A 16,663-nucleotide genomic window follows, 5' to 3' on the forward strand; every position below is an offset into this window, starting at 1 on the left:
GAAGACTGGAGTAATGATGCTGAAAATTCAGCTTTTATCACAGGAATAAATTACATTTTACAATATAGTCACATAGAAAACAGCTGTTTTAAATTGTAATAATATTTCACAGTATTACAGTTTTTACTGCATTTTTTTGATTAAATAAATCCAGCCTTGGTGAGCAGACGAGACATAGGTCTATTTCAATTGTACAATTACAACTGTAATGTTTACAAACTTTTGATAGGTACTGTATTTTCTGCCTTATTCTGTGATTTTTTTTTTTTTTTTTTTTTTTTTTTTTTACATCATATATAATCCATGGGGACTTAATGCACTTAATAAACTAATCATAAAATTGTCATAAAAATTAGACCAGGGGTGTCAAACTCATTTTAGGTTGAGGGCCGGATGGGAAAAAATGTAACCATGTGTGGGCCTAATTTTTTTTTTTAAACCCATTACCAGTTACATTAATATTAACCATACAAGATACACATTAATTTGCAAGAAAAAAAATACACTACTCACGGCATTTGTTTTTACTGCGAAAAGACTTTGGCCTTTCCGTAACAACATTGAAAACTCAGCCGAACAGCTGATCAAAACTGTACAGGGCAGGATTTTTTTCTCATCTCCATAAATATATGTAGTAGTAGAGCTAATGCAAGGGCTATAATTCTATTTATCTTTTGTGGAAATGTCCTCATTGTACATTTAAGTATCCTAATGTACAATCTCAGTGCTGTTGTTTAAACATGTATTGAGGAGTATATGTTAATGTATTCTCCCCTCTTGATCTCCACCTATTTCCCTTATCTTTCGGTTTCCTGTCAGCTGGTTTTGTTGTTCCACTCATGTTTAACAATCCGTTGCTCAGGGTAAGAAAAGGAAAGGTAGCTATTGATCTGGGAGAAAGGCTCTAACCCATTCTACAAGAAAAGCTCTCACGGCCTCTCCTTCACAACAGTGCATTATTTGTTACAGTTAAGTTTTTCTATGCAGTATGTGTTTTTCCATTCTTTAAACATGTTGTCACAGAAACGCCAGGCTCCACCGTCACCCGATCACAGCGCACCCCGTCACCAGAATACTAACCACGCACACCTGCACGTCATCAGCACACTCATCACCGGCAGTATAAAGGACTCTCTTTCACACGCGCTCATTGTCCAGTCTCGTTAGCATCTTACCTGTATGCTTACCTCAAGGACTCCGTTGGATTACTTACCTGTCTTCAGTCTGTCTCCTGTTCTCCTCCTGTGTGCTTCGTCTTCGTGTGTGAAGTCCAGCTCCGTTGTTGTGTCTGAAAACCTGCATTCAGCCATCCTCCTTCACCTCCTTTTTTTTTGCATTTACAAATGTACAAATGCAAAAAGGTGTTTGGTAGCAATGAGTGATCCAAATGTTCAACACTATAAGAATGACTTACTTTATACAAGGTGTCTTTATCTGCGTACTTGCATTAAAATAATAATAAAAATAATTGTTAGGTAAAATGTACTCATTATGTTCATGTTCTATTGCAAAAACATTTGTGCTGCTGTTGAGGAGTGATACGGGTAAGGTTAGGGACAGGTTTAATAGTACGGCTACACTGTAAAAAGTAATACGCTCTATATATTTAATAAAATAGATTACAAGCAATATTATTAATTAAATTCAACATATAAGAATTGAGTTAGAATGAATCAAATTAATTCTATTAAAGAGAATGAGTCAAACTGGCAACTAAACACTGAAACACTGATTGTCATAATGGCGACCAAACATTTTCAATAAAAATCAACATCTAAAACTCTGTTAATTCTTGTGTTTCTCTTTCCTTCAGTGATTCTGCTTGTTATCATCAGGTGTTTTCATTGTTGGCAATAAAAATAAAGAGTTTTTAATTCATCTTTGACGTCTGTCTGTTATTCAGATATTTTTATTCAAATTTTACTCATTTTAAATGGTTGACATATTAAGGAAAGTTATTATAAATTACCGCTTCCAGCCTTACACTGAGTTAATAATTCAATGTGTGGTTTTCCTTCACATGCAAGAAGGTCTTTTTGGTCATCAAATTAGAGACTCTTGTCTATCTCTAAATCAATGTTAAACTGGAGGGGGGACCGTGCTTTTTCTGCAGTTGGCCCCAGACTCTGGAATGACTTGCCCATTTCGATAAGACTGGCTTCATCTTTATCTGTTTTTAAATCTAAGTTAAAAACATATTTGTTTGACAAAGCATATAATTCATGTTGAAGCACCTTTACATTGTATTTTATTGTTATTTTTTATTTAGCACTAATTTTAGTTTATTTTATGGTATTTTTCTACAATTCTTTGTGTCTGTGTTTTATTGCTTTATAGTTTTGTTTTTTTAATTTTTTGTTTTTAGTTATTGTAAAGCACATTAGACAATGTAGGTTGTATTTAATTGTGCTATATAAACAAATTGCCATTGCCATTCTAAGTTATGGGAAAGTGGAAGAATCAACACTTTTGATAATGTGTACATTACATCTACTAAACTTCAATGTCTGAATTTGTTGTGTTGTAAGATTATGTTTTTTATTTGTTTTTCTTCGTCAGGGTGTGTAAGCCACCATAAACTATATAGTGGTTAATCAGTAATGAAGGTATATTTTTGACACGTGCAGAAGCACAAATGACATTCAGGCTGTTAAACAGGCCTGCAGTAAAAGCTTCAGATCAGACCCTGAACACACTGATTCATATCACACAAAGAATGACTGTAAATACAAACCCGATTCCAAAAAAGTTGGGACACTGTACAAATTGTGAATAAAAAAAGGAATGCAATGATGTGGAAGTTTCAAATTTCAATATTTTATTCAGAATACAACATAGATGACATATCAAATGTTTAAACTGAGAAAATGTATCATTTTAAGGGAAAAATAAGTTGATTTTAAATTTCATGGCATCAACACATCTCAAAAAAGTTGGGACAAGGCCATGTTTACCACTGTGTGGCATCCCCTCTTCTTTTTATAACAGTCTGCAAACGTCTGGGGACTGAGGAGACAAGTTGCTCAAGTTTAGGAATAGGAATGTTGTCCCATTCTTGTCTAATACAGGCTTCTAGTTGCTCAACTGTCTTAGGTCTTCATTGTCGCATCTTCCTCTTTATGATGCACCAAATGTTTTCTATGGGTGAAAGATCTGGACTGCAGGCTGGCCATTTCAGTACCCGGATCCTTCTTCTACGCAGCCATGATGTTGTAATTGATGCAGTATGTGGTCTGGCATTGTCATGTTGGAAAATGCAAGGTCTTCCCTGAAAGAGACGACGTCTGGATGGGAGCATATGTTGTTCTAGAACTTGGATATACCTTTCAGCATTGATGGTGCCTTTCCAGATGTGTAAGCTGCCCATGCCACACGCACTCATGCAACCCCATACCATCAGAGATGCAGGCTTCTGAACTGAGCGCTGATAACAACTTGGGTTGTCCTTGTCCTCTTTAGTCCGGATGACATGGCGTCCCAGTTTTCCAAAAAGAACTTCAAATTTTGATTCGTCTGACCACAGAACAGTTTTCCACTTTGCCACAGTCCATTTTAAATGAGCCTTGGCCCAGAGAAAACGCCTGCGCTTCTGGATCATGTTTAGATATGGCTTCTTTTTTGACCTATAGAGTTTTAGACCTATAGAGTTTAGGTGCCCTGGAGACCTCACGCAGGTGCAGGGAGAGGAGCGGACGGGCACGGAGGTCTCCAGGGCGGGTCCAGGAGTTCAGGCCGCCGTGGTGGGTCAGGAATCGTGGGCGGCCATGGCGGGTCAGGAGACGTGGGCGGCCATGGCGGGTCTGGAGACGTGGACGGCCATGGCGGGTCTGGAGCCTAACCCCCTTAATTAGTTTAAGCAATAATACAGGAAATCAGGAAAACTTGAAAAGTTTTGAAAGATGGCTGATGATTTCAGGCTACATTTACATGGCAACAAGTTTTTTCTTTGCGTTTTTCAAACAGATCCGTGAAACGACTTAAAAACACTGTATTCTGCTGCCAGGCCAGTAGTTGGCGATGTCACTTTGTACAGAAACACCACACACCTATAGACTGAACATGTAATACGCATGCACATGACATCACATTTTTCACAAAAAATGTTTTTCACATTTTTCCCGTTTTCAAAAGTGTGTTTTCAGGACCTCAAAACGCTGTTGTCATGTAATTCTCTTACACACATTACACAACTGCAGAGAGGTCTGAATGGAGCAGAAGGGTTTTCATTACTATAAACTGAGTTGTATGACTCCATTTCATTGATAATTACCTGTAATTGGGTTGTAGGCGTTCCCTATGTTTGTGAAGACGTTCCTGTAGGTAAGTGTGATTTCAGTGGGAAAAGGACCAATATATCCACTGCCAGATTCCATCATTGAAGCTGAAAAAGCTATTTCTCTGTCTGTTATTGAAAAACATAAGCAATATTGTGATATATTACTGTATTACACTGAGAATGTATACACTGAATTTAACATCATTCAAGCACACTTTCACCTCTATTTTCCTTTCTCAACTCCACTTGACTCAGAGTAAGATTTGAAATTTCTGTGAAGGAATAAAGATTCTGTTAAATGATATTTACACTGATTATTGTAATAGATAACACAATTTACACAGTGTACACTCAACTTTACACTAACATTCACTATACAATGTGTTGCATTGGTGTTTTACTTTGAGGATCATTGATAAAAGAGTGAATGTTTTGGTGAGGTACCTTCATTTTTCTTGTTCAGCTCTTCCAGGATAAATGTCTGTTGTTCCTTCAGTTGCGTCTCTAAAGCTCTGTTGATTTCTTTCTGCTCTGTAACGGTGGCGGTCAGTTCTCTCAGTGCTAACGCAGTTAGCAGTATTGGCAGTAACTCTGTTATCAGTATTGGTCCATTTTTGTCTGAAGGAGATAACTGATAACAAATGTACAGAAAAAAAAATATAGCTGCAAGCAGCGATGACGGGCCCAAGCTCTGGTGCCTCCGCCACCCTGGTTGCTTTAGGATAACAGAACGGTGAGAAATGTGCTTTTAAAGTGGGTAAATGACAATTGTCATTTTTGGGTGAACTATCCCTATAAGTAGGGTGTTGTGACACATCTGTACCCTTTGCTTCACAGAACACATGTGCTTTCCACTACATACTATTTATCTAATAGCGATTTCTAACATGTTATAACAACTGCAACTCTTTACGAAAGGGTCGAATCACTATAACAGGGAGAGTTTGGTTGTATCGTTCCCTTTTACTCATTTGCTAGAAGGTAACACCAAACAAAACACAAACTGTTGACTTTTTATGAACTCCAACAAAATAGTCCCAATATTCCATCAATAGGCTCATTGGCCGCAACACACCAGTTCCTTAGTCCATAGAAATAAAAAGTAATAATAAAAATAATACTCAACAGCCTGATGACAAACCAAAAGTCCAGATGGAAAAATCAAATGTCCCAAAGAAGAGAAAAAGTATAATCTGCTGGTCCAAGCACCACAAAAACACAGATTACCCTCCAGCTGAAGAAAAAAAGTCCTCAGAATATAGTCTGAAAAAAGTATATTCCAGATTAGAGCGTGCACGTATAAAACAGCTCTAAAGTCTAATACACCATGACTCATCATTTTTGGACAAATACTCTCACAACACACATCCCTCTTCAAAATGGCCACCCTTCCCTTCTAATGGGCTGGTCCATCAAAATAAAAGTCCTTATTGACCAACAAACGAAAAAATAAATGATAAATATTTAGGCATGGCACTGAAGGGTAGGATTTCGAAATCCACTGCCGCTTCAGATGTATATGCTTCGAGAGATGTGTAACAAGTTATTAACAAATATTTTTCCTTTTACCTATTACATGATTTGAATAACATCTTTAAGCTTATGTTTTTGAGAGAGATTAAAACATATTTCTTCTCTTCTAGCTGACCAAGACAGTCAAGGTCACAGGGATGTGAGGTGTAACTGAAAATGTAACGTAAGCAGAGCGGCCTACGACCTCCTTGTGAGAACTGAAGCTGGCTTCTGCTTCAATGGCTGATTTTTTTTTTTTTAACTTAAGTGAGCATCATGCAGGGCTTTACTGTAGCAGTGTTACAATGTAACTATGTCATGTTTGGTCTCATCTGACAGCTTAGAAACTGAACTGAATTGTGGTGAACTTTATATTAAAGTATACTAATGTACGATGTAGGTGTTGTTGTTTAAACATGCATTGAGGAGAATATGTTCAAGTATTCTCCCCTCTTTAATCCTATTGAAGGGTCCAATTCCTGAATCCAGTGTATTAAGAACACACACACTGATTCTAATATATATAATTCATAATTATATGTGTGGTTTTCCTTCACATGCAAGAATATTCTAAGTTATTTGTTGTGTGGTAAGATTAGATTTTTTATTAGTTTTTCTTCATAAAAGGTGCCGTCAGGGTGTGTAAACCATCATAAAGTATATAGTGGTTAATCAATAATGAAAGTATATTTTTGACACGTGCAGAAGCACAAATGACATTCAGGCTGTTAAACAGGCCTGCAGTAAAAGCTTCAGATCAGACCCTGAACACACTGATTCATGTCACACAAAGAATGACCGTGCAGATAAATAAATAGTTCATTATTTCTGAATCTGGATTTATTCAGTATATCCTTTTGAGAAATTTGTAATGAGTGAATTATAATCAAGATATTAATTAATAATCAATATTTATCCTTCTACGTATTAAATGATTTGAATGACTTCTTCAAGCTCGACATTAGTTACAGAATTACATGTCTGAATATGGACTTGTTTTTGTAAGGTTTGAGAGAGAATCTTTGACGCCTCTCGCGGTTCAAACAAATAGGGCTCGGCCACAAACTCAAGCTCCTCTCTTCTTCAAAATCCTGACATTTCTCTTTAAAAATTCTTTGTTTTACAATTCGTGACTGGTGTTTTGTTTTGCTCTCTCCTCTGTTCTTCCACATATGTCATTGCGTCATGCGTTGGGTCAGAGTTCACTCTTTCGCTGTAAATCGATGCGTACGGCCGTCTGTCAGAAGCTAGTTCTTTTAGTTTGTAAAATAGTTTTAAATATGGATATTTTTCTTACACAAACACATGGCTTCACTTCAGAAGGCCTTTATTAACCCCCTGGAGCCGTGTGGATATCTTTTATGATGGATTGATGCACTTTTTTGGGCTTCAAAATCTCATCCTCTATTTATTGCTATTGTAAAGCTTGGATTAGCCAGGACATAATCCCCCAATTTCACAGACAAGGCTTAAGATAGTCCTAGACTAAAATGCATATTGTAGTCGTACTGACATATCTTAAAATATGACAGTGCCATTGTTTTGTCTCTGGATGCACACCAGTAATGTTTTTTACTAGGGCATGTTTATAAAAACTACTTAAATACTCTAATTGAACTAAGACCTAATCCTGGAACTGACCCTTAAACCAATCACAATCCTTCAACGTGAGAGCAGCCTACAAACTCATTGCTGAGTGTTGAAGTTGACTTCTGCTGATGAAACTGTACAATTTTCTTCAGTTGACTGCACTTCTGACTCCTGGTCTTCATTCATCATATCTGGTCCTCGGGTCTTCAACTGTAAATTTCCATACACTATATTTTCCTATCAGTTCAGAGCCTGATAAATAATGGCATTATACATATCATCTTTCAACTGCTTTTTGTTTCTATTATTGGTTCAAAATAGAAGTGTACTCTTCCAGTCTTACAATGAGTTAATAATTATATGTGTGGTTTTTCTTCACATGTAAGAATATCTTCTTAAATTATGGGAAAGTGGAAGAATCGACACTTTTGATAATGTGTTCACTGACATCTACTAGACTGACATGTCTGAATTTGTTGTGTTGTCAGATTGTTTTTTATTTGTTTTTCTTCATAAAAGGTGTCATCAGGGTGTGTAAACCACCATAAACTATATAGTGGTTAATCAATAACGAAAGTATATTTTTGACACGTGCAGAAGCACGAATGACATTCAGGCTGTTAAACAGGCCTGCAGTAAAAGCTTCAGATCAGACCCTGAACAGACTTTGGACTGAACAACACTGAATATGAACCCTCATTAAATATGCGTATGTGCAGATTAGATCTTAGAGTGTTTATGCTAAAATTCAAAGTTCATATTTATAAAAAGTGGTTTTGAAATTTGAAAGTAGTTCTTTCAATTTCAAATCTTAGGAATAATTGTGTAGTGTAATGTAAACAATGGGCCATGCAACATATAAGCAGTAGAGAATGTCATTCTTGTTTTGTACAGAAAAAGAAAACACTGTATAATGCCACCTGATGTTAGTGATTTTAGGTCTGTGTTTTATGATTGTCAAAATACTAATTAAGCCAAAAGAAATAAATAAAATAAAATAAAATATTTTGAGTAAAAGTTATTTTCTTTTGACATAAACAGTGCCACAAATGTTGTGAACAGAGATAAACATCTACTAAACCTGAAACAACTCTTAATTATGATTAACAATTAACTTGAACTACTTTTTTTTTATCTGAAGTAATATAAATCAAGTACAAAAGACAGTAAATCAGGACACTATAAAAGGAACATGAGAGGCTGTGGGGATGACAGAGCAAGAGCTGGAAACAAACATCAGTGAAGAATGAAGGCTTTAGTATGTATACTGCTGCTGTTGGAAACCTTTGTGTTTGTCGTCCAGCAGCAGGTAGATGGAGGACTCAATGAGAAGGAGATCAGTCAACAGATCAGCTCTGAGGACGGAAGACAGAATCCACCTCAAACAGACACTTTGAGAGCTGAAGCTTCAACTGACAGCCAACAATACTGCAATCTGGGCATCCCTGACATCCATGCAGCACTGAGAGAACTGACCGCCACCGTTACAGAGCAGAAAGAAAACATCAGAGAACTGACCGCCACCGTTACAGAGCAGAAAGAAAAGAACAGAGAACTGACCGCCACCGTTACAGAGCAGAAAGGAAACATCAGAGAACTGACCGCCACCGTTACAGAGCAGAAAGAAAAGAACAGAGAACTGACCGCCACCGTTACAGAGCAGAAAGAAAACATCAGAGAACTGACCGCCACTGTTACAGAGCAGAAAGAAAACATCAGAGAACTGACCGCCACCGTTACAGAGCAGAAAGGAAACATCAGAGCTTTAGAGACGCAACTGAGGGATGAGATGAACAAGAAAAATTATGGTATTTCACCAAAACATTCACTCTTTTATCAATGATCCTCAAAGTAAAACACCAATGTAATACATTGTATAGTGTAAATGTTAGTGTAAAGTTGAGTGTATACTGTGTAAATTGTGTTATCTATTACAATAATCAGTGTAAATGTCATTTAACAGAATCTTTATTCCTTCACAGAAATTTCAAATCTTACTCTGAGTCAAGTGGAGTTGAGAAAGGAAAATAGAGGTGAAAGTGTGCTTGAATGATGTTAAATTCAGTGTATACATTCTCAGTGTAATACAGTAATATATCACAATATTGCTTATGTTTTTCAATAACAGACAGAGAAATAGCTTTTTCAGCTGCACTGATGCAATCTGGTCATGGATATATTGGTCCTTTTTCCACTGAAATCACACTAACCTACAGGAACGTCTTCACAAACATAGGGAACGCCTACAACCCAATTACAGGTAATTATCAATGAAATGGAGTCATAAAACTCAGTTTATAGTAATGAAAACCCTTCTGCTCCATTCAGACCTCTCTGCAGTTGTGTAATGTGTGTAAGAGAATTAGGGGCTGTTTACACGACAACAGCGTTTTGGGGTCCTGAAAACACACACTTTTAAAAAAATGGGCCTCAAAGTGCAAGTTTTTGGAAATCTAAATCTATTCTCCATGTAAACTACAATTTGTGAAAAATGTGATGTCATGTGCATGCGTATTACATGTTCAGTCTATAGGCGTGTGGTGTTTCTGTACACAGTGACATCGCTAACTACTGGCCTGGCAGCAGAATACAGTCTTAAGTCGTTTCCACGGATCTGTGTGAAAAAAAAAAAAAACAAAGAAAAAACTTGTCCATTTTAGGACATTGTTGTCGTGTAAATGTAGCCTGAAATCATCAGCCATCTTTCAAAACTATTACAGTGTGTTTGTTAATTAAGCAATCATACAGGAAACAGCTGATTCTGTATCTCTTGTTATTTGATTTAGGTGTTTTCACAGCCCCACTGAAAGGAGCGTACATGTTCAGAGTCTCTGTATTTGGTCATGGCCCAACTACATCAGCTGTATCCATTTATAAGAATGGACAGCGTGTGATTATGGCATATGCCCATCAGCCTCAGAGAGAGTTAAACTCCTCGAATGGAGTTGTGTTGATCCTGGAGGTTGGAGATGTTGTCTATGTGAGACTGTACCCTAACACAAGGATATATGATAACGACAATAACCACAGCACTTTCAGTGGTTTCCTACTGTTTCCCTTAAGATAACAGGAGCTTTGAAGAATGTGATTCTAATAATTCTGAACCTTCAGCGTATGATTTAAGATGAAAATCATGAAGAATCATTAACATATGAATCTGTATTAATGAGGACTAATATGTGTTTGAAATCTGCATAAGCTGTATTCATGTAAGTTTGTATAAAGAGTTTCAGCACTGAGACAGACGGGACGAATATCACATGTGACTCAAATGTAGGGCTGTCATGACTCCTTGATTAAATTGTAGTCTCTGTTTAAAAAAAAATCCTTGATTGCAATTTACCTGTGTCGAGTAACCGGCAAAATTCCAGAAGTGGTGCATATCCACGGATGAGAATCCATGAACCGCATTATTGGACCATTTTGTAAGGCTGCACGATATATTAAAACCTTTGAAAAACCGCATAGCATAGTGTCATTGAGAGTTCAGAAAGGCTGTGATTCGATTAAATAAATATATGTCCTGCAGGTTTAATGTATATGAGCTTTAATTATTTCCATGCGTGTAGGTTATGTGCAGTGTTGCCAAGTCCGTGGACTGGACTACTGAATTGGGCTACTTTAACACTGTTGTCGCGGGTTGTTTTTCATGTCCGCGGGTTGAAGTGACCCCAAATAATGCTGCCCACACACTTGAAGATTTTAAGCCTGATTTGCACTCCCGAACCATCGGAGGGGTGTGTCCCAATTTGAGGCTTGTAGCAAATCATTTTTTGTCCAGAAAATCCTCTATTGTGTGGTGTGTCATTACGATTATTTAACTGCTCCCGATCGAGATGGAGCGACGCCAATCTCAAATAATATCAAACATGTTTGGATTATAATGCTAAAAATCAGTTGAAACTGTCATTATGTCTGTGGTCTCCCACAGTTTTAAAATCGGTTAATATCTGAAAATCGTCTAGTGTGTCCCAGGACTAACATGATATTTAGCCCCTGAAATGCAAATTTTGCCATAGGGGAACTCCGCCAAAAAGTCTTTTTTACTCCCCAGAACGTGATTTTTACACTCCTAAATATGTTAATCGTGGTTTCAAAATAAAAGTTTAAACCCTCGCTCTGAGTTTCTATCAAAGAAGTGGCCAAATATTAAAGATTAAGTGAATTTAAATTAAATGTCATTTGGCCAATATTAACAAGGATTTGATCTGCTGTAAAGTGTAACAATCACCAGGCTATTGGCGCCCTCTGCAGGCATTTGTTTTAATACATAATGTACAAAAGTTGATTGTCTATATTATGTATATTATATTATGTATTTTAGAAGTGTTGTGCTATAAAACCATATGACTACTTGCTTCTAATACCAAATATTATTGCTTCATTATTATTATTATTTATGTATTTTAAGTCATTTTAAAAGCTATTGTTTGCTTGGTCTATTTTTATTACCACAATTTTTTTTTTTTTTTTTTTTTTTTGATTAATCGTCAAAATAATTGACTGATTACCAAAATAATCATTAGTGACAGCCTTACTGAAAAGTGTTTTGTTAAAGCAGTAAAGCAATAATGTTTAATAATTTTTTAAGTGTGACTTGATCTTTATCTCTTCATCTTACTTAAATAAATAAAAGAATAAAGAGACATTGTGGCATTTTCTTTTCCTCAATTTTTCATGAATATTTCCCCAGCAATGCTTGCTTCATAGGACTTATGATTTATTTATCAGTCCCACCTGGATTACGCAATTTTTTTTGGTCAAAATTACTGATTTTGTGGTGACAATTTCCAGAATTTATGTTTTATTTCTAATTAGGACACCACAATTACCAGATTATGTATTACAAAAATGTCCTGTGGTGTCCCACGTGATAAAACATCAAAAGTACCACACGAAACTGATGTGGTAATTGTGTAACGTCTCACTGCAGCCTGCGGTGGACATCCAACCTGGCCCACATCCAAGTGTGACGTCAGAAGACAGGCCCATGCCGCCCTGCAGCCGATTTTATTTTATTGCTCATGTCAATCACAGCATGATTGCCTTCACCAAACACTGATCCCTAAACCTACCCGTCACTGTAACCAAATAAAATTACCTGCAGGGCGAGATTTCTGGTGAAGTGATGTCCACCGCAGGCTGCGAGATGGTCCTCACTGCAGAGCGCGACCCAGCTCAAGAATTAGAGGAACTTTTATTATGCCACAGTCGCTTCTGCTTCTTCTTCTTCTAGTCAAGCCTATGTGGGTAAAGTAGCACTGTTTATCATATTAGATACATTTGAGTGTGTTAAAAATGATGTTATAACATTACTATGAGCGTTCGTAATAGTAATATTTCCATTAAATCATATAACTATAAAATTGTTAAATAGCGCAGTTTTTATTACTAGTGTTTTACAGAACACTGTACATTATTAGAATAGGAAAAACACACTGTAATCAATTACTAGGTAGACTATATTACATGCAGTTTAGTGAAATAGTGAAACTTACTTGATATTCCCACAATCTCTGACACGTTTTTCCATGCATCATTTTTTGTATGTACACAGAGACATATCGTAAAGTACAGGGAAACTGCTAACCGCTGAAATCAACGTCTCCATCTTGTCACGACACCACACTACAGCAGACGAATCACATGCACTCCACTGACTTCACTCCTGTTCGTTGTCACTCTCGAAATTAGCTGTACATTTGCATAAAGTTGAAATTTCTGAACTTTTGTCATGTATTTTGCGTCGCTCGACACGACTACATTCTGTTGCCGACGATCATTGTCACCGGAAGTCGCCAGCGCGGCATTGAAAATGAACGGGATCATGTCGCTGCGTGTTGCTGACGGTGTGAAAGGAAATTAAGTGTACATAGCAATTAGATGCATATCTAATATTTTCTCAGTAATAGATGCCATTTACAATAAGTGAACAGCTGCTATCGCTGGTTCAAGAAATCTTTTGTTGGCTTTATCATTTGTGCCACTTTCTTGTTTGTAGCTTCCTTTGACTCATATGCTTCCAGCATTTTCGTTTATGATATCATTATAAGAGAACTGACGGGCAATTCTGTTATTGATGTTAATTAGAGCAAGTCCACTCAGTCTTACTTGAGCCATAGAAGATCTCAAGTAGTTTTTGATCAATCTGAGTTTAGAAAAGCTCCGCTCTGCAGATGTAACAGTCACTGAGAGACTGCAGAGCTACCCAAAGATTTGGCTAAAACTCACAGATCTCATTTTGAGAGAGGTAAGTGAGAAGCTCAAATGTGGTCTTCTTTGCTTGGAGGAGTTCTGGAAGGCTCTTCATCTCTGCAGCAAGTGCACTCCAGTCAACATCAGCCTCTTCTCCACAGAGTTTGTCCATCTTAGAGTTTACGTAAATATTGGTCCGAGTTTAACCGCTTCTCTATAGTAAATGAACTGTTGTGTCGCTTTGTGTCGATTTTGTACTGTACTGATGTACCGGTTCATTGTTGTGAAAAAAAAAAATGTATTAACCATGTATAAGTGATAACTGTATTAGCATTTCATATGGTACAAACTGTTCTATGGCTGGACACAGGTTCAGGTGTTACACATGTTAATATCTATTATTCTTGTTTCTGTTTTATCCCTCGTTGTTTGGTAGATAAACGGGGACGTTTATTTTAAGGGGATGGACAGTTTTAAAGGTTAAATTCTGAGTTGAGTTGAAGTTTAGGCTGAAGGGATGTTGCATTTATGTGTTTGTAATACCTTCGGCCCTTGGATGCTTGCCGTAGGCAAGAGAGGCTTGTGCATGCGCATTAGGTTATGTGTGGATTTGTGTGGGACATGTGGTTGAAATGTGGGAAAATGTAAAATTATCCACCGTTCATGGAACTCCTGAGTCTCATTTTCATAATTTTTTATTCAAAAGTGTTTAGGCGAACCCGATACAGAAGCTTGGTTACACCATTATCAGTGCCTTATAACTGCCAAGAGTAGTTTCCACCACATGATCAACACCCAGAACAATAGCAAAACCCTCTCTGCTGCCGCCACCAGCACAGCGGCCATGTTGTTTATTATGTTACTAACATAAGTTGATATTCTCTGAACAGTGTCAATGTTGAGGAGAGTTAGATCAGATTGCAAGAGTCAGTAAACTCAGTGGAACGGGGCACCTTAAAAATCACTTTGAATTCACAAATACACCTGAATAATGGATCCCAGTAAAAAAACCCATAGAACTGATCCTTCAGGATATTTACAATTTACAGACAATTCTTATAGGAATCTTATAGGAACGGTTCAAAAATATGATTTTACTTCAAATCCTGTAATTTTCTTACTGGAATCCTTTAGGATTTCTTGACAAGGGTTCAAAATGGCCGAAACCACTTCAACCGCATGGTGGTAATCGATACAATTGATAGAGAAATTGAGGTTGGTGACAGAAACACAAAGCAAATCTACACAAACACAAATAAACAAAGATATAAAATGAAGGCATTAGATGAGGACATGACTGGACCCCGAAAGCAGTGGCTCAAACAGCGAGGGGTTTTTGTGAGAGATGTGTTAAGGTGACTGCTTTCACTCAGTCTGCCCTTGCACTTGCAAAAAGGACCCTGAGAACAACAAACAGACGTTACGACATTTAATGAAAATGTTCACTTAATCTTTGGCCACTTCTTTACGGTAGAAATGTCATTTCTTGCAAGAATATGTGGACATAAAAACATGCAAACTCAGAGAAAGGGTTTAAACTTTTATTTTGAAATCATGAAGTTTGCATATTTTATAAACATATTGATGTATTCTCCTGTGTTGGCATAAGTTTATAAAAGATTTACCTTACAAATCTGCTGAAATGGTGCACATTGTGTTCCCAGATGAATGTTATAAGCAACCCAGACTCACAGGAGACGCAGAGATGGAGTTTGAGGGTGTTTTCACTCTCCAGTCTGTAATGTTTAATGTTATGTTAATTATAGACACTAGGGGGCAGGCAAACATAGTTAAGGGTTTTGGGGAGAGACAACTAAGAAGAAGAAGTGATGTGTGTTGAAATGCATGTGTGAAGTGGAGGGAGACACCAGCCTTGACTGTGATTAAGAACATTATAGAGTCCTCTTTAAAAGAACCGAACTCAGACCCCTTTAAGTGGACCAAGAGGTGAACCAAGTGAAAAAGGACCCAGCTCTCTTTTCCCTGAAAGAGGACTCGGATCCTTTTTTGGTCCACTTAAGTAGGAATTTGGTCTCAGACCTCTTTGTGTTCATACTGTTGCTTTTTGGATCTAGTCCAGTTCAGTGTTTGATGGCTGACCCTATGACCTTCAAAATTTGATCCCATTCACTTTCATTGTATGTGCCTCAAAAACAATAAAGACATTTGTTCGTAAAGATTATTATAATTATGTATTATTTTGTAAAACGTTGTTACAAATGCTCTTGAATGAGCTTAAGTTATTAATCTTTCGCACAAAAATGTAAATTTTGTTGCAATATTACATCCGTATTCTTGCACTATATCACACATCCGTCTTTGTAAATAACATTTATTTTGAATTGTTTTCTTTGAATCATGGTTTTTATTACAGAAGGCATGAAAACATCAGCATAGAAAAAACAAGACACAATACAATACAATAAAAGACAGATGCAAATGAAATAAACTGCTTTAAATTTTCCATGTACAGTAGGTATATCTAAAAGCAGCATTCAAGTAAGAAATTGAATAATCAAATGAAAAAATAAAACTGCAAATTCTTCACTGTATGAATAAAACGTATATTGATTCTACTGATTGTTTTATCAGGCTGTCACTTTAAGAACTACAGTAATGCACTGATCCAATATACTGAAAAACATACATGATTTCTTTCCCAGATACATTCACTTAAGACAAAACCTGTTTATGTGAATCTAGAGTGTTTTGACACTTTAAAAGCAATAAGATGCTACAGATAATTCAGTTTAGTACATGCGCTGTGACAGCTGCTTTTCTGTACACGCACTAGGTGTGTGCGCTCGTAAAACCGCATATAAAAAATTTAAACTGGTACGGCATGCAGCCGCGTCTCTCTTACACAGTAAAATCACAATAAACAAGTGTACGTTGTGAATGAATAATTTGTAGAGATCTGAGACAGCCTTAGAAACGGTTTAATAATGCGGTTCATGGACTCTCGTCCGTGGAATGTGCATGATTTTGGGCCCCATTTTCACGCGACAAACAAATCTTTGACAGATTTAGCGAAACGGCCGTCAAATGCCTGAAATCAGAAGGAAATCGGTGCTCGTTCACATGAGTGAC

At 37.0% G+C, this 16,663-nt stretch overlaps 1 protein-coding gene and 2 long non-coding RNA genes across 25 annotated transcripts in view; 1 reads left to right on the forward strand and 2 right to left on the reverse strand.

Annotated features, from left to right (window-relative positions):
• The window catches only part of LOC127511276 (uncharacterized), a 249,197-nt gene extending 240,293 nt beyond the window's left edge, over positions 1-8,904 (reverse strand). Inside the window, exon 1 of the long non-coding RNA XR_007929956.1 lies at positions 8,758-8,904. This is a non-coding gene — a long non-coding RNA (uncharacterized LOC127511276). The remainder of the gene's footprint in view (positions 1-8,757) is intronic.
• LOC127511199 (heavy metal-binding protein HIP-like) overlaps positions 1-16,663 on the forward strand; it is a 219,057-nt gene that overhangs the window by 159,235 nt on the left and 43,159 nt on the right. For 4 of the 23 annotated variants that reach the window (XM_051891941.1, XM_051891940.1, XM_051891938.1 and 1 more), the window contains exon 1: positions 8,554-9,186. The exons of 4 other annotated variants lie outside the window; for them this stretch is intronic. In XM_051891941.1, coding sequence (XP_051747901.1) covers positions 8,625-9,186 — 562 coding nt within the window. In that variant the 5' untranslated portion in view covers positions 8,554-8,624. Of the gene's footprint in view, positions 1-8,552; positions 9,187-9,360; positions 9,412-9,506; positions 9,639-10,164; positions 10,341-16,663 lie in introns of those variants that run through there. 15 more of the 23 variants (XM_051891926.1, XM_051891927.1, XM_051891929.1 and 12 more) reach the window with 12 other exon arrangements.
• LOC127511280 (uncharacterized) lies at positions 2,802-4,816 on the reverse strand. The gene is made up of 4 exons (XR_007929959.1): positions 4,721-4,816; positions 4,498-4,548; positions 4,271-4,402; positions 2,802-3,842 (listed from the first exon to the last, which is right to left on the reverse strand). It is a non-coding gene; the product is annotated as an uncharacterized LOC127511280 (long non-coding RNA).

The sequence above is a fragment of the Ctenopharyngodon idella genome, chromosome 4 (genome assembly GCF_019924925.1).
Source record: "Ctenopharyngodon idella isolate HZGC_01 chromosome 4, HZGC01, whole genome shotgun sequence".
In the NCBI taxonomy this organism is placed as follows: Eukaryota; Metazoa; Chordata; class Actinopteri; order Cypriniformes; family Xenocyprididae; genus Ctenopharyngodon; species Ctenopharyngodon idella.